Here is an 18,041-nt window from a genome sequence, read left to right as displayed (position 1 = left end):
ACTTTTAAAAGATTTAGTAGAACTTCTTGTTTAGCTGGAAAACAAGATCAAGTTTCCAGCTCTTTTTATTCATGGAAAATAAAACATAGACCATTAGATATATTGTTTGCTTTTCCAGTTTAGATTGTGCACCTGTAACGTCTGAATCTCTACTTCTCTGTCTTCCACTGTTGATTCCCATGGCTTCATCCTTGAGAAAAAAGGGGATTTATTATAGTTACTGTAATTGTGTTGTCTGTCTTTGAACTCAAGAAGAGATTGGTTTTGACTTGCAAATATTTCAGATTGAATTGTGCTAAAGGACTTTTGGGAAATGTCCCTGGCATCCACTGTGTCCTCCTCTATCTCATCTCTAAAGGTTAATAGTATCAGCTCTCAGAGAATGAGACCGTGGACTTTACTGCACCATTTTGTTTGGTAGGAGACTTCTCCTTTCTCTCTCTCAGGTTGGGACAGAGTGCACTGGTCAAGATTTACTCTGGTAGCAAAGTACACACTCAGTAGGAAAAACCTTGAAAGAAAGATGACAGGCTTCTAATGTACATGATAAATGAATGAACTGCTTAATGCTTTATTTTACATGTCTTTTTGGCATGTGTGATGTGCAAGACCTCCAGTCAGCTCTGCATGAAGTGTGAGCTACTACAGACGTATTTTTATTAAATTCACGTTTCACTAAATTTGTTCTCTCTTTTTCTCCCTGTCACCTCTCGCAGGTACGGAGACATGGTTCCTAAGACGATTGCAGGGAAGATCTTCGGTTCAATCTGCTCTCTGAGTGGGGTGCTGGTAATTGCCCTGCCCGTTCCTGTCATCGTGTCCAACTTTAGCCGCATCTATCACCAGAACCAGAGAGCAGACAAGCGGCGGGCGCAGAAGGTACAGGTGAACACAGTTTTATTTCTCTCCAATTGGACCTCAAGACCTCCAGCCCAGAGAGGACCATGCCTCTCCAGAGGAGAGGACTCAGCAGAGTTCAGGTCTTCCCTAAAACTTATATATGTTATATATGTAGACATTGACGTACAGTATATTTATTATATTATATAATATTGCCAAAGTATTTCTGCAGAAAACAGTTGAACAGTTGAACCTTTAATCTTTAATATAATTCTAGTATTTTTACAGTGATGTGTTGTTTAAATGTTTTTACCACCTTTTTATTATTAAACAGATAAAAGCAGCCCATTGGTAACTATTATTGTTTTGTTGGGGTTTTCAGAAGTAGATTTCTCTTACCCGATGTGTTCCTGTAGACTCCTCCATAATTCTGCCTGTGTTCTGCTTTGTAAACAAAGACTCTGTGGGCCACATGCTGTGAAGACACAGTGTGAGAAGCAGCTCCCTCACAATGCATGAACATTTACTATTAAACTTCTCTAGACATTGATGCCTCATTAATATGTCATAATACTTTTAGTCTTATACAATTGCTGCTTGCACTCAAAGATAATGCAAGACTATCTAAAATATGAGATTGTTTTCTCATTTTTGTTAATAGTAGGGGTTTTGGTAATCAAATATGCTTTAACAAACGGGTTTGTAATTTATTAAAAGTGGCTAATAAATCATTAACTAATTGTTTATAGACTGCTTGCATGCCAATGATAATAACTTTTAAGTTGCCAAGTAGTAATAAAAATCTTTGGTAGTCTTTCGTCTGCCAGCAGGGCTTTTAGCTCTTTAAACCATCAGGAAAACCCTGTAATGAAACGCTTACCAAAGAAACAAACGAGCAGCATTTTTGAGTTTTTCAGTCATAAATATTTAATGTAATGGAGAAAGATTTTGAAGCAAGTTTCCGGGGCCTTTAAAGCTAGAGTATTAAACTCTTTCTTGATCTCATTCACACCACAAAGTGAGCAGAACTAAGCTTGTTTTCTACTGCTTTTTCTAAAAGCTAAAACTCCTATTATGTAAAACATCGAATTCTCCAGACTCAAAGTACTTCTTTAACTCCACAGACTAAATATTATTATTTTCCCAACTGTATTCAAAAACCCAAGCCTACATTGCAAAATAAATAACCTGTTAAAGAAGTAAATATCAGCAAATTTCTGCTTTAGCATGATTTTCTGTTATGGGTGATGGTCCATCCTTGTGAGGAGATTTTATCTCTGTGAGCATTGCAATAAAAACCCACACAGGTACAAATTCATAAATAGATAATATAAACTTGTGTTTAAACTGTGGAATGTTGTAAGATCCTATATTTCTTTGAAAGCCTTCAGACCTTTAAAGAATCAGATTGTGTTGTGTCTTCGAAGCGAACTGGTTGGCAGCTTCAGTTGGTGCACATACAAAAATGGCCTGGTAATGGTTTGAGGGCAGGCCTAAGAATTTTTTTCCCTGAGACAGATCATATTGTGTTTGTTTGGATCTTGCAGTACTGCACACACTGACACATATTTTCACAGTCCATTCCTCTCGTCTATACCTTTGGAAGCACAGCTTTTTTCATTCCTTTTCTTCCTTCTACCCTGTCCCATCATCTCTGCTTCTCTGCCTCCATCCATTTTCTTCCCCCTCCCCTTTCTCATCCACTCTGTGATTACTGCCATCCATTGGGGCACACAGGCTGTGGTTGTAGGTTAAATATGTTTAAAGTCCTACGGAACGACAGTGACCTGACCACTGCCCAGTTATAACTAACCATAACCTTGTCTGTGAAGCAAGACTCTGTTGTAATACAGCCAAGTGTGCAGGGAGGAAGGAAGTCACAGAGGATACTGAAAGAGGTTTAGAAAATTATCTAGATCGAAAACAGGGTGGAAAGTATGTGTTGACACAGAAAAGAGAGGAGAGGAATGGTTCAAGCAAGGCCAGAGGGAAAGAGTGAGCTGGGGATGCAGGGGGAGTGTAGAAAAGGGGCAGAGCTGGAGGCGATGTGTGTCCTAATGCTGTGTTCTTTCCAGAAATAGCAGTCACCTTAATGAGGTGCTGGCTGGCTGGAAGGTGTCTGTGTGTGTCTGTCTGTCTGATTGTGTATGTACAGTATGTGCATCTGTTTCAGTGCATGAATTATATCTCTGTGCGTGTGTGTGTCTGTTTAGTTGTGACCTTTGTCTGTTCCACCTACCTGTGTGTTCTCCACTGAGCCACAATGCCCCAAACATTTCTCAGTACCAGACACCCAAACCTCTAGAAGTACCCACCATCTGACCAGTGTAGCATGACGGGGCTGTCGACATTAACCACAACAAAACGACTCCCTCAGGCGCTTGAATTACCTTTCTGTCTTGCCTGTAGTGAAGTCAGCGATTTGCTCAAGCACCCATACATCCAGCGAATAACTTTTCTATATTTCATAACAGCATGACTCACATGTCTTATCATTGGATTCATAATAATATTCCACCTGGATGCCGTGATCGTTGAGAGAGATTTATTAGTACAGCAAATCAAGGTCTAAGTGCGAAGGATGATGATAGCCTTGCAAATGTGATATTTCAGAGAATTTAGGAGAAGTAATCTGGGTACCATCTCTGTCTTTAATTAGCCCACAGGATTAAGCGTTGCTTACCATTCAAGCTTATGTGCCTAAAACCTGCAGGTAGAAGCAGTGGAAAGTATTAGATTTCACATCCCACCTGGTTGTTAACTAAAACAGGCTTTCCTTTGTCTTGTTTTGTTCAGTAGAAAGCAGTGTTATTGTGTGTCTGTACTGTAAGTTGGTTCAGAACTTGACAAATTTTGAATAAATTGCCCCGGGCTTCGCTACAGAAATCCAACATCCTTGAATAATGAATTGCAATACATTTTAACTTGTCAAGTACATTGATTCATGACCAAATACCTGCAGAACTAATGACACTCCCATCAGGCTTGGCAGTACTGTGTATTGAGCATGTGTTGAACTAAGATGGTCACCCTGATCAGTATTACATGCATTGTCACTGAGAATGTCAGCATTCTTTTTGCTCAAAGCACTGCAGCAACTGAAAATGGACTTTTACTGCACTTTGTAAAAACTGGTTCTGACATGTGTTCAACTCAGTGCACATTACATCACATTAATTTAATGTTCTTTGACGCCAGTCTTTTATAGTATAAAGATGGTAACCTCAGGGTGTATGATAGTGCTGTAATCATGGTATGGCCCACTCTTTAATGAACTCTGATCTTTAATGCCGCACTCGAGCCATGAATGACTCAGTCATGCCATATCCTTCAAAGCACAATTACTACCCTCCACATAACATGTAGTCCTCTTTAATGCTCCATAACCTTAATGGCACATGACCTTTGCAGCCATTAAGCCAACCATTTAGCAAGTGTCATTGCTCATTTAGCGTAGCAAAACGTCATTTACCAGGCGTTTATTACCGTCATGTGAACATATTTCACAGAAAATCCATTCTTCCTCAGATCATTTCTAATAATAAGACTATGTTTAATTCAGAGTGAAATAGGATATAGACATTCAGCATTGCCGTCCACAGTACTTAGACCATGGGGGGAGTGCAGACTGAAGAAAAGGGGAGGGGGATCGAGAAGAGAAGCTGGAGTATTTTCTGTCTCAGCTTTTTCTAGCTATCTTCCAGATTTATTTCTTTCCTCCTACACTCCTCCCTTCCCTCCCCCTCATCCACATCAATCTTCATTCTTATTGTTAGCTTTTTCAGGGCTCCCATTAAACTTAGCCATCCATCTGGGTGGTTGTGGAAAGACAGCACGTAACCTATCTCAGTGCATGAACGAAAGCTACACAGAGATACCACTAGTTGCTGTATGTCATGAAGGTAGACACAGCTGAGACCCAGATGAATATGTTCTATTAGTGTATTCTGGTACACCTGAAAACAATGTTAGATATGGAGACTCACAAAGGGCAAGTAATACAGAAGGATTAATGAGATGAGAAGGGAGAAATTAACATAAGCTTATTTCTAAGAGCATTACCCTAGTAATAAGTAATAAGTAATACATATCCTTAAACCTGGATTTGTGCATGATGGGGGGTTTTAATGGGAGTACCATCTGAAATATCTTCTGATACTTTGGTTATTTTTTTATTTCAAAAGTTAAGGCTGCGCAGGTGACACCTCAGGTTAGATCGGGGCTGATGTGTGGGGGTGCGTGTCTTAGATGTGTGACATCTAAGTGAAGTTTGATTAATTCAGTTGTTTCTCGTGTGCAATGACAATAAAGATTAAATAAAGAAAAAAATCGAATCAAATTGATTAACTGTCGCAAGACCCACACAAAATGTTACCAACCCTCCTACTGTACGTATGGATGTTGTGAGAACATAAAGGAGCCTCTGTACTGGGTCGGCGTGCCCACAACATACCCGGCCACCCGCCCTCATATTACATCCTTGACTTACTTATGACCTTTCAGAAGTGTACCCCTCCTTCTGCCCCGTGACAGCTGCGTAGGCTCGAGACCCCCTTGACACTGAAAATGATCAATGAAAATAATGCTTAAAGATAATAGATGGAAGTTACCTTTTTTTTCCCTGCTAATATGAAAATAAAGTCTCCATATTTATTAAACTGTTTCATCTTTTTCTTCACTTTGACTGAACCAGTTGTAGTCCTCATACATTGTGAAGAGTGAGCCTACTATCTTTCACTGTTGATGAGCATTACATTGGCTCAGGGCTGACATGGCAGAAACCAAACAAAAACAAGTCCTTATCTGTCCTTCCCTCCCTCCATTCTGCCACCACTTGCTCTAAATCATCTCATGATTGTTTTCAGTCCTCCCTCAGAAGGTTGAAGTCAAAAGGTGGAGTTGACTTCGGCGGAGAGTGTTTTGCCCTTCGAGACAATCAATAAAGTCACCTGCATGTTGCAAGGAAAGAGAGAGATGGGGAGATGTTAACAGGGGACTTCACTGAGGGCAGTCAAGACTTCTGCTAAAAATTATGTATAAAAAAACCATCTTAAAAGACCCTAAACACTGTTGCAAAGCAGAGCTGTGTCTTTCACTCTATAGAGGAGGTAATCCAAGCTTAGCAGAGGTATTTTGTCTCTGAGTGGTGTTAGTCCGACGTTAAGCTGTCTTTGCTACAGAGGCCGATGTCTGTGCGCCAGAGGTGTCGGAGGACTTGATTTCCTCAGAATCGATTCTTGCCTTCACCCGCTCCCATCTGGATTTCCTAAAAGTCAATTTCCCCCAACCTTTTCTCCTCCCTGTTTTCTCTCTTTCTGGCTGGTGCTCCTCTTATATTTCTCTCTCTCTCTATCTCTGTCTTTATGTGTGTTTTATCGTAAAGCAACACACCTCAGAGGATGTAACTGACTTATTTGCTTGTGGCAGAAATGTCAGCATGTATAAAAGCGAGTCTTAAGATGAGTGGCAGACAGCTGCAAAACAAAATGAAACCCGTGTGTGTGTTTGTGTGTGTGTGCATGGGTGTGTGCTTCCTCATCAGATGGTCTCGTCCTTTACTTGTGTGGTTCAGAGGCAGGCCTGAGGCAGAACCTAATCTGGTCTCATAACTCGAGTGCTCCAGTTTTTACCAAATCCTATATAGGCATTTTAGCAAAGCTGTAACTTGCAAGGTGCCATGAATTTTTTAAACTTTTAACTAAAATATTAACTTCTAACAAAACTTCCTGGCAATGCTCAGTAGAGTATGGCATGGAAGCTGAGTGGATATGTAGCATTTTTTAATCATTTGAAGATATGCCATTTTAGATCCCTCAGCTGGCAGCAAATATAGTGTAAAATGAAGCATTTGTGCTGGCTTGCATCCTATAGCTATAATCTTTAAAGTGTGATTGATCCTAAATTGTGGCTTCGTGGCAGTAAGAAGCGAAACAAAGAGGAAAAAATGTGCTTGGATCAGTTTATTGGCCCATGGGTGTGTGAAAACATCTGGACTTTTTCAGGCAGTGATATTGAGCATCACTACTCTGATGGCTGGTTGGCAGTTGTTACGCTTATTCAGATTTTTCCAAGTTGTTTAATTTAAAGTCACAGTGAAGCTAAATTGCTTTTTTTGTCTGCTGCTGCATACAAATTTGTTCTGTTAACCACATGTTGTGTGTTAGTGAGATTTTCCTAGTTTAAACTTCTTTATATAGTTTTTGCACCCATAGTCCTTTCATTAAATTATCTGACTACTGTGTTTTTTTTTTTTTATGTACAATATAAGTAGATTAGTAATAAACTTGTTTCCATGTGGTCAGGCAGTAAAGCTGTAAGGTCAGGCCGCTACACTAACAAATGCAACCTACTGTGAGGAATAAAAACAAAGCACACTGAAAACAACAATCCAGTCAGCTTTGTGCTCTGGGAGTGTCTCCATGTCTGTGCATGTGGGGTGACCTAAAGTCATTGGTTCTCAATCTTGGCCCTCAAGGACCTCTGCTCTGCTTTGTTTGCAACTAGCCCTGCAATCCCCACTTTTTTTCACATGGATCACGTGTATTGTACCAATTGCGTTCGTTTTTCCTCACCCCACCCTCATATGATATGGTGTTTCCAGCTTCTGACCGACTGGAAACCCCTGGTGCAAGTAATCAGCGGTGGGTAGTTAGAAAAACAAGCAGAGCAGAGGTCCTTCAGGACCAGGTTTAAGAACCACTGGCTTAAAAGTTAGAGAATTAATGTAGCGACCAGAGGGTTGCTGCTTGAATCCTTGGACCGGCAGGGCAAGATCTCGGTAGGCAAGTGAAAATGCAGCACTTGTCCCTCCCTGGAAAAGAGAGGAAGCCTCTCAGTGAATCTACCCTGAATAAATAAAGATCAAAAACTTCCAGGATAAATGGTGCATTCAAGAGTGTACATGAAGAAACAATTAGAAAATACATCTTTTGGTGACCATGTGTACATTATGTGCATGTGTTAATGACATCCCGTATCCATGGCTTCCTTATAATTGTGTGCACCCAATAACGGTTCAGTTCCAATTTAGCTTCAATCTGCCATGATGTGACTCTGCCTGAAAGAACACATAGGCCTTTTATACAGGCACCCAGCTCCCAAGGGTCCCAGGAATCTATCAGAGGACTGCAGACGTAGATTTAATCTAGCAGGACATGCTCTTAACGTCCCCCCCATTACCTCTGCGCTGCCTGGCAACCACCGCTTCAGTCACAGGCTAATGTTTGTACGGTGACCCCAGAGGGACACTTGTCTCATTGGCTGAGCACAAAGCCAAAACATAAGGAAGGCTTAGCCCAGAGGCTTGTGGGAATGCTGTGCCAGCATAACTGTTCATAGGTGTTAGCATGTGAGGGCACAATGCACGTGGTGGAAGCTTGTCAAAGACAGCAGGAGGGAGGATGGGAAGGACAAAAAGGTTGAGGAGAATGTAAATTTTTTCAAGCTTGTCGTACTGTAGATGCTGCGTTAAACAGTAGCCTGCTGTGCAGGTGTGTGGTCACATGCAGCCCTGTTTCTCTCCCCTGCCTCTCTTTAAATTACGAAATCACAGCATGAGCTACCTGCCGGTCAACAAACATTACTGTTTTATTAAGTGAAACTCAAGTGAGAGAATGAGCTTGAATTACCATACATTACCATGCTCTTACTGGGCAGGTATTTCTGCTGGGAATATATATGGCTTATATGTGTATGCATATGCTAATGTAGCTGTGAAGATGAGTTATGCATACAGAAAGACATATGCAAACACACATGGACACACTCAATTAGCCTCCCAGTGGTGCTCGGGCTCCCTACCACTGCCTGCTCATCACTACACAGCTCACATTGTCCATCTACCAATTTATCTTCAATGAATCTGTCATTGCGTTGTAAAAAGCAGACAGCAAAGCAACAGAAACACACATACACACACACACTCTCTGCACCGATCTGCACCGAGCCTGACACCCAACTCTTGACTTTGATGGGAAAATGGCGGGCGTTTGATGAGTGAGTGACTCCGATTACAGTTGCCTGTAAAAGCAGTTGTTATTGTAACAGAGATTTATAGAGACCCGCATTTTTACACAGGCCCATTTACACAATATAATCCACACTAAAGCATGTTTTCACACACGTTCTTGCATTGGGTGGAGCAAAAACTAAGATGTTGGAGCAGAAATCTTTAACTGTGTCTTCTGATGTATAAAGAATTCACTTCAAGGTCTGCAGCGTATCTGGATCTATCGGATTCTTTCTCCTCTTGCTCATCTCTGTTGCTGAAAGAGATTGGACTGCACACTAATCATGCTGTATGGGCTTTATGGCTAGAGATGAATTTAAGCCGACACTAACATAGCTCACGGGTAAAGATGTAAAGCATTATGGGCCTGGACACTTCTTTGACACTGCAGCACAAACAACTCAAATAAACTGACTTCAGAGTGTGAAATACAGAATGACACTTAGCTGCTTAATTCATACGGGATTTACCTGCACCACTTCTAGCTGCTGCTTCAACTGATTTTCAACCCAAGGAATGTTTTATCGTGTGGTTACTATAAATCACGCACAGGAGATTAGAGTAAATTTATCACAGGAGACCCGATTGAATGCTTTACGAATACATGACTGATTCATCTGTACGATCACAACTATAATATGAAGCATGTGAATGTTCTCTAGCCCATATCAATGGGATGACACCCAATAATGGGATGTTGTGTAGACACTGACTAACATGTGCTTTCTGTGGTCTCTTGCTTTTGACAGAAAGCCCGCTTGGCCAGGATACGAATATCCAAGACTGGAAGCTCCAGTGCCCTCCTCCACAGCAAGCGCAATGGCCTGTTCAACGAAGCACTAGAGCTCACGGTGAGAAACGCCTCTGAACAACCTAGAAAAGCGTGTGTGCTTTACTGACATCTGGCTGTGGTTTTACTCAAAATCATAACTTTTTAACCAATAAGACTGACCTCTTCATCTCCTTGGAAAAATACTTCTGAGGATTTTAGAGCAGGCAATATTTAAGTCACTGGATGCAGGCTTTGCTTGTGCCTTCTTTAATTTTCAGTTCCTAGAATGCACCCAGCATCCCATCTATGCAGCTAACTGTGATCTCATTCAATAAGCGCCACTTCTAATGTCAGAATCCGTGAGCCCAGCTGCCCAGCTGGGGAACAGGCTTCAGGCAATGCAGCAAGAAATGTAAACACAACTCAAGGATGTTCTGTGCTTTGCCAAAATTTTGCAGTTCACAAGCTCTTTAGTGGCCTGAGGCTGACACAGTGCAAAAACAAAAACAAGTCTCCTCCCTCCCTCCCCAGCTCTCTCTATATGTATTTGTTGCTCTCACTTGATCTTCAAATATAGAGCTGAGGAAAGAATCAGAATGACACCAATGCTGATAGTCAAGCTATGGCTTGAAAATGCATTACATTCATATGGATAGTGGCTCAGACATGGTACACTGCAAGGCCTGTAATGTTGTTTTATATATACAGTCCAGTATGTATGTTGTGTAGATGGGCTAAGCTCACATGCACAGTAAATGCTGGCTAATGAATCTGCTTGATTTAATGTTACTTCTTGAAGTGGACATTTTCCAGGAAATATCAAAGTTTGCAAAATACTAAGAGACAAGACACTTCTTTTTGCTTTTTGTGTCATTTATGTAAATACATTTTATACTGTATGAATTGTTAACAGTATGCCATATACTACGAAGGGTCCCCACTGCTTCATTGGGACAACTACAGCGCAATTTTATCACATTTTGGATCAGTGTGTGTATTTTTTCAAACATTGTACTGAATCAGTATTACAACCGTCTTGAATTAAAGACACAACAAGAACGTCTTCCCATGTTGTGCAATTACAACTATATGCAGAGTCAAGAATTCAGGAGCTCATACAATATATAAGTATATGTGCTAGTACAATAACATGCTAATGTTGTCCACATTAAGAATAATTGTAAGGCAGCTTTTTATTAACAACGTGTACAGCACCTTGCAGTGTGACATAGTGTGTTTTGTTGCTCTAAAGACCAAGCTGTTTCCACTATCTACAGTATGGTCTACACGCGGGTGGTGAGCCATTGCCGCCTCCAAACAGACTGCTGATACGATCATGTAGTTGCGTGTATAAAGAAAGGTGGAAATAATTCTGAGCAAACAACTGAGTTTTATTGCTGTGTTAGCTAGAGATAAGCAGTATGAACACAGGCGACTGCTAAGTCGACTCATCAGCGCAGGAAAATACCCTCTCAGCAAAGACGTTTGTGGTTACAGCAAGCACTAACACACAGAAAATGTTTACTACAAATCTTCCAAACGTGGCGTTTTGGTTGCCTTTTGGCTGTACTGTGGAGCATGCAGGATCAGGGCAGTGTTTTTTTGGCTTTGGTATTTTCACAAACATCTCATCTACAAATTCAGCTGGGAAACACTGATGCAACCCACTGAAAGTCTGTATATATATAAAACCCATCTGACAAGAACAATGAAAGCCTTCTGCAGTATACAGAATAGACCATCTTCCATGGCTCAAGCTACCGTTAGCCTATTATGACAACTAAGAATAATAATATTCCAGAGTATTGGTTTTCTGGGTACTAGCTATTCTGAAACCCCTACAACTATAAGGACATGTGCTCTGAATGTTACCTCAGCAACAGCATGTACAGAAAATAAACAGAATATCAAAAGCCTTACAAATATCATATATAAGATCTATAAAAACATATGGACTGAAAAATGGAAATAAATGAACTGCTGAGTATTCACAGTCACATGTTTCAATTATTTACTGCTGCTGGTCATAGAGGATCCACAAAGCTCCTCTTTAGCCCTTAATGCACTTTGACCCACCTCACCACTGCCCAGAAATACATTTGGTATCCAAACCTCCACAGAACTAGAAATAGCACACACTTGTTCATACACAGATGCACACACAAATAAACAAGTAATGCATGAAAAAAAAAAAGGAATATGGAAAACAAGTAATTACCGAGTGGCCTTTAGCCAGCATTGATATAACAGAGTTGGGAGGCAAAATGCCACAATGGGAATTTTTATTTTTATATGAGTTGAACATACTATACATCCATTAGAGGTAAGTTGTGCTAGAAATCTTCGTTCCGGATCAACGCATTCGCTCCGCTGATGTTAACAGACTGGGTCAAAAGGCTAATGTTGCCATAGTGCGACTGGCATGACTGTGGCCCTGACGGCTGTTCTCAGTACTGAACTATGAACACTAGTAAAGCTCTACCTGTCTGTTCTCCTTTTGTCTCCTTCTCCATCTGAAGCAACTTCCATACAAGATGAACTTTTCAAATCAGGTACTGAAGCAGCAGCCAGCCGCACACCTCCCACATCTGACTAGAGTATTCCTTAAACAAAAATGGTGTATGGTACTACTATTTTCTGTGTATGTGTGTGTGTGTTATAGAGTTCCAATGAGGTTGACCATCGGTTAAGTAAGTCTACTTCTCTATTAGAGAGCCAGCACCACCACCTGCTGCACTGTCTGGAGAAAACCACTGTGAGTGCACACACACACACATTCAGCCTTTTTTATCTTCATTAAATCTAAAAAAATGAAAACACTGTACTTTTTTTAAGGATCACATACATTTCATTTGTGGATATTTAAAAAAATCTGTTTTGGTATAAATCTTCTTAATGTGCAATCATCCATACATTTCTGTCATCGCTCGCTCATTAGGGGATAGTAACTGACAGTCAGTGACAATGTGTGTACAGTATTTGTAAGTGCATGGATGAGTGGAGCCCACTGTAGCGTGATGTCCTGTACACTTACATTTTCCTTATGGCACACTCGTCTGCCTATATACAGTATGGAAGCACTGTCGGTTTCTGTTCCTTGCATTATTCAGAAGATAGCAAATAAAAAAATCAGATGTGTGCGCATACACACACACACACACACACACACCATTTCATTGTGAACACAGCATGTTTGCAAAAATGGACCAACAATTATTTAAATCCAGCCTACTTCTAGACACTCAAGGGCAGATGAAATTAGCCTGAAACATAACACAGACATATCACCAGGGTTATACCACTGTACACATCCACTAGCTAGCAATGCTAGATAGATATATAGATAGATAGATAGATAGATAGATAGATAGATAGATAGATAGATAGATAGATAGATAGATAGATAGATAGATAGATAGATAGATAGATAGATAGATAGATAGATAGATAGATAGATAGATAGATAGATAGATAGATAGATAGATAGATAGATAGATAGATAGATAGATAGATAGATAGACAGATTATTCTTCCCCGAAGGGAATTTCACTTATCAACAATGAAATAGTATTCAAATAAATTTATAGTTAAAAACACAGAATAAAAGGTAAAAATGTGAAAATTTGAAATGTCCATTCCCCATCTGACTTTTTAGCTGTAAAATGCTTTACTATATTGAACAGCTAGTCTCTAACTTTGCCGTTTGCAGCTGCACAGGTAAACTACAGAGAATAGTGAGATTGAGCCAAATCAGGGAAGATCAGGGAACAAGCATTATAGAGCTGGTGGGAACTGCACAGTTGGCTTCATCACCACAAATGCCCCTTTTCACATAGCCATGTCATCCATTTTTGGAAAAATATAGGTTATTCATAATGTGAAGTTATGTCACGCTGTTTTAACTGTTAAGGTGCCATCTTGTGAGGTAAACAGTCTGTTTACCTGTGCCTGCATCAGTATCTAGAATCAGTTACTTGCATATCTTTTGTTTGGCTGAAGGATTGTTTATAACAAATAAATCTGATGGAGATACATAAGATGAAGAGGCTCCCTTGTCCCCTGGCAATTAACACAGCATAATCAACTTCACATTCTCTGGAAGGAACTGAAAGTATGGAGGACTGCGCAGACACACACACCACACACATAGCCATTACAGAGGAGTTATTGATCCAAGCTGTGAATCACAAAATGTCTATATCAAGAACTGTACAGTACATAGTCCTAAATATAAATCTTGTAAATGTCACATCTTTTTTATCTATCTCTCTCTCTGCTTGCATCCACTTCCTTTTCCTTTTTGTTTGCAGAACCACGAGTTTGTGGATGAGCAGTATTACCAGCAGAGCTACCTGGAGGCGGGTCTGCAGAATTATCCATCTCGAAGCCCCTCCCTCTCCAGCCAGGATGGCGTGACGGGCACGTGCTGCACCCGCCGAGGCAAGAAGCACCACACCCCTTTACCGAATGCCAGTGCCCCAACACATATACAGCCTTTGACACACATGCATACACACCAACAAGGCCTGCAGGAGCTCAGCACCATCCACATCCAGCCACTCAGCACCAGGTATGATCAGGATTCTGATTTTGTGCTGTTTCTGAGTTTAAACACATCCTTGGTTATTCCCACACTGCTGTATATAATTAGATTGTTATGTGCGGTGATTATTGGGAGTTGCCCAATTCATGACAAAGAATGATGTTAACCTCCCTGGTGTGCTCAGTTTACAATAACCAATTTGCTTTGTGGTTTTTGTATTCAGAATGCACTGAAGAAAACATGGCTGTCATGCACTGAAAAATCACATTTCTCTCAAGCCTTTCACAATCTGTACTGTAGTGCAACATTTTAGTACCACCAGCTAAAATGACCTCAATTAGCCACACGTAACTAATGACAACTAATTTCCTGTCCCCATAACATTAACTAAAACAATCTATTTCTTGAATAGTATTAATCTGTGAATCTGAGAAGGGCTGTAATTTTTAATTAGCATTTATTTAGAATATGTCATGACCAGTGGAACACAAACCCGAACCAGTAAGGTTCAACGAACCATAAAGATGGCCTTAGTACATAGACTCGATTCAAAACGGCTTATAATGGTAATATAAATGTAATATATAATTGTAAACAACAGGCTATTTTCCACATCAAGGACACACAGAGCAACATGAGCATCCCAGTGGAGTTGATTTCTAGCCAAATGACAATTGTATGTTGAATATTTTTGCATCCTTTTAATTTTGCTTGGTCCACAAACACCTGAGGGAAACATTTTGTTGGAGACTCAAGACTCAATTTTTTCACCAGTCACTGTTTACTTTGTTGCTCTGGAGTTTGCTAGGAAAGGCAGAAATCCATTTCATTAGCTGCTGAAAGCTCTGTAGAGCCGTGGAGATGGGGTTTGGCACTGCTAGCATCCCATTAACATTATACAGAGTCATTAAGTGAGAATGGTAATGTTTACTTTGCTTGCACTGGCATGACCATGATCCCAGTGGCTTTTCTTTACAGTGCTGAAATATGAACACTAGTCAAGCAGCTTAGCTTTTGTCTGATTTTTCTACTAAAACACAATGCATACAAGACAAACTTTTCAGATAAGGAGCTGATGCAACAGTGGGTTTAACACAAGTACAATACACAAGGTTGAAAATACAGTTTAATGGACCTTCCAGATTGAAGAAGTTACGTTGGCCAATTTACACTGAAAGAGATTTAATAAAAACACAGGATTTTCTGTGGTTTGTTCCTTTTGAAAGTGAAACATGGGATTAACTCAGTTGGTTGAAGGCTGAGAAGAATTTGTGAGAAAACAAAGGAGGTTTTCTCATTCACTTTATCGCAACCAGAACTTTTCTGGTACATTATCCCCCAAGCTCTACTAACTTCTAATGCAATATTCACATCCTGTAGCTCTGTTCTAATCCCTTCTTTTCTCTCCCCCTTCATTACAGCCGTTCCAGTCTGAACATGCTCGTAGATGACCCCGCATGCTTGAACTGCCAGAGCAGCCAGATCACCACAGCCATCATCAGCATTCCCACACCACCGGTGACAACTCCTGAGGGCGACACTCATCTGCCCACAGGCCCCACCCACCAGAACATTGTGAAGGTGTCCGCACTGTGAAGACTGAGAATGCAGGCGTGTCACACAGAAAGACATATAAAGACTCATGGAGACAGAATGGGGGACAGAGGAGGACTGGCAATGATGGCGAAGAAAGCTTTCAGAGTCCTAGTCTGGCTGTGGTGGAGCCTGCCCTCTGCTGGTCATGTACTGTGATGACATGGGCTCCCTGTACAGACGGAGGATGGCTTTTACAACATACACTTTATTCATGTTAGTGGTTGGGCGTGTGTGTGGATGAAAGAGTGGGGAATGTGTTAAGGGAGTCATTTTACACTAAAAAGTGAGTGACAGTGTGCCTGCATGTCAGAGATGAGTTCCCAGAGTAGGTCATGCGTCACTGTCCGCCTCATTTACTATTTTCACTTCAGTTTCACTCTTATGATATTTTTAGCTGGAGACATAAGGGGAAAGAAAGCAAATTCAAAGGGAATGAAAAAGACCAAGAAATATTTAAAACCTTTTTTTTTTTGCCACTAATTTGCGATGATAATGCGATGATAATTTACGATGCACTTTTGCTTTGTGTCATTTTGGTCCACTTACCATTTGAGTGATAAATATGACACCATTCCTCTTCAGGTCTGATATTATTCCACTTGAGTGAAAATCCTTCAAACATGAAATATAAGTTTCATATTTGTAAGTGACTGTATGTGACTTTTTGCTAGATAGAGGACTTGTGACATTTTGGGTAGGAGGTATGTGCCTGTGAGAGTGTGTGTGTGAGTGTGTTTAAATCTCAGTTGATTGAAAACTTGTGTTTCGATTCTTCTGGAAGTCTCTTTGGATCGGTATATGGTATATTTGACAAGCTGCCACTCTGAAGGGTTCATTGCACATATTTGTATCTGAAATTCTCAGCTGTAAGCCTTTTACACATAATGTGCCTGTTTTGCTCAAGTAAAAGAGATTTGTTTTTATAGCTTTCTGAATACCCCTTCCCCCAAACTTATTTTCCTTGTTTGACTCTCTGAGTCTGAAAGACCTCAGATAACTAAATGTCTAACACAAACCAAAAAAAAAAAAAAAAAAACTATAAGAGTATATTTTCAAATCAAACCACCACAAGTAAAAGCACAAGGCATTTTGCTGAGAATTTCAGACACAAATCTGTCCTGAACCCAAGTTCTTTGTGAATATTGTTAATAGAATATTTTGTAATATTTGACCATCGTTTGGCAGAACCAGTGAAGCTGTCCTCTTGTTCTCTCGCTCTCTCTCTCTCGTTGTTGTCCTGTTGTATCCCTACCTCCTGTGTGAACAGTATGCTTTCAGTAGTCTTTCTAGCTGTCAACGTTTTTTCTTCCCCCAACTCAGCGGGCATTTTTCAAAATTGTTGAGTATGTGTATTTTATGTGATTAGGAAAACTTGGTGTTTGTACTTTTTGTCCTCATTGGTGTTTCAAAAGATTTTATTTATCTTCTGGAGTACTTAAAACAGGGAGGCCTGTTGTAATGGTGACCACAGAGAACCGGACGACTCTGGACGCGCCCTCCACAGATGTGTCACCAAAAACATGTGCAATTCTGTCTGTTCTCTCAACTCACTGACCAACGGCGTAACTTCAGTATTACTTCTCATCAAATCCCATCAAAGATGACCTTTGTAACTATGGACGGCGACCTTTTAGCTGATGCCTCTGTTGGCCTTTTTCATCTTGAATGTCATTCTGATTCCAATAGCTCCAAAGGTAGTTAGGTCGGTCTTTAGGTGGAGGAGACAGAGTACCCAATTCTTATACACATGGATGAAAAAAAAAAGCTGTGGATCAAGAGCACACAGACAAGGCTAGAGATGCCGCAGTATATCAACATACTGTTCATATCAGCCAGGAGCATATTACAGAAGCAATACTGAAATTGGTCTAATGTTATATCTGCCCATATGTAGCTGATGTTTTTCCTGTAAAAGTAGATTGTATTTAAAATGACTGAACTAGCAGCAAAATGTATCATGGTATTTAAAAAAAAAAAAAAAAAAAAAAAGTATTTAATTACCTTAAGATGGACACACTGAAAGCTTTTTCACATGCTTTTATACTAAGACTTACAATTAACACATATCATATTAACCCATTTGGGTGGAAATATTTAGCATTTTTGTACCATATCACTCCACAAGAACTCCCAAGGTCCCTTAGTCTCCTCTGTTGTGCTTTAGTTCTCTCTGATCTCAAGGTTAGTGTAACCTAAAGGAAACCAAAAAATTCTACAGTTGGAACAGGGTGTTTTATTCTTAGTAGTGATGTAGTATTACTGCTGGTAACAGTGTAACAGTG

At 40.3% G+C, this 18,041-nt stretch overlaps 1 protein-coding gene across 5 annotated transcripts in view; it reads left to right on the top strand.

Moving 5' to 3' along the window:
* The window catches only part of LOC137139178 (A-type voltage-gated potassium channel KCND3-like), a 93,015-nt gene extending 75,032 nt beyond the window's left edge, over nucleotides 1-17,983 (top strand). For 3 of the 5 annotated variants that reach the window (XM_067526068.1, XM_067526069.1, XM_067526070.1), the window contains exons 3-8: nucleotides 717-885; nucleotides 9,598-9,699; nucleotides 12,140-12,172; nucleotides 12,283-12,375; nucleotides 13,931-14,190; nucleotides 15,585-17,983. In XM_067526068.1, the coding sequence (XP_067382169.1) occupies nucleotides 717-885; nucleotides 9,598-9,699; nucleotides 12,140-12,172; nucleotides 12,283-12,375; nucleotides 13,931-14,190; nucleotides 15,585-15,759 (832 nt within the window). In that variant the 3' untranslated portion in view covers nucleotides 15,760-17,983. The remainder of the gene's footprint in view (nucleotides 1-716; nucleotides 886-9,597; nucleotides 9,700-12,139; nucleotides 12,173-12,282; nucleotides 12,376-13,930; nucleotides 14,191-15,584) is intronic. The other 2 variants (XM_067526072.1, XM_067526071.1) reach the window with 2 other exon arrangements.
* The last annotated feature ends 58 nt before the right edge of the window (nucleotides 17,984-18,041 follow it).

The sequence above is a fragment of the Channa argus genome, chromosome 13 (genome assembly GCF_033026475.1).
Source record: "Channa argus isolate prfri chromosome 13, Channa argus male v1.0, whole genome shotgun sequence".
Lineage (NCBI taxonomy): Eukaryota > Metazoa > Chordata > Actinopteri > Anabantiformes > Channidae > Channa > Channa argus.
The sequence above is the reverse complement of the archived record's forward strand: the minus strand, read 5'-3'. Positions and strand labels throughout refer to the sequence as shown.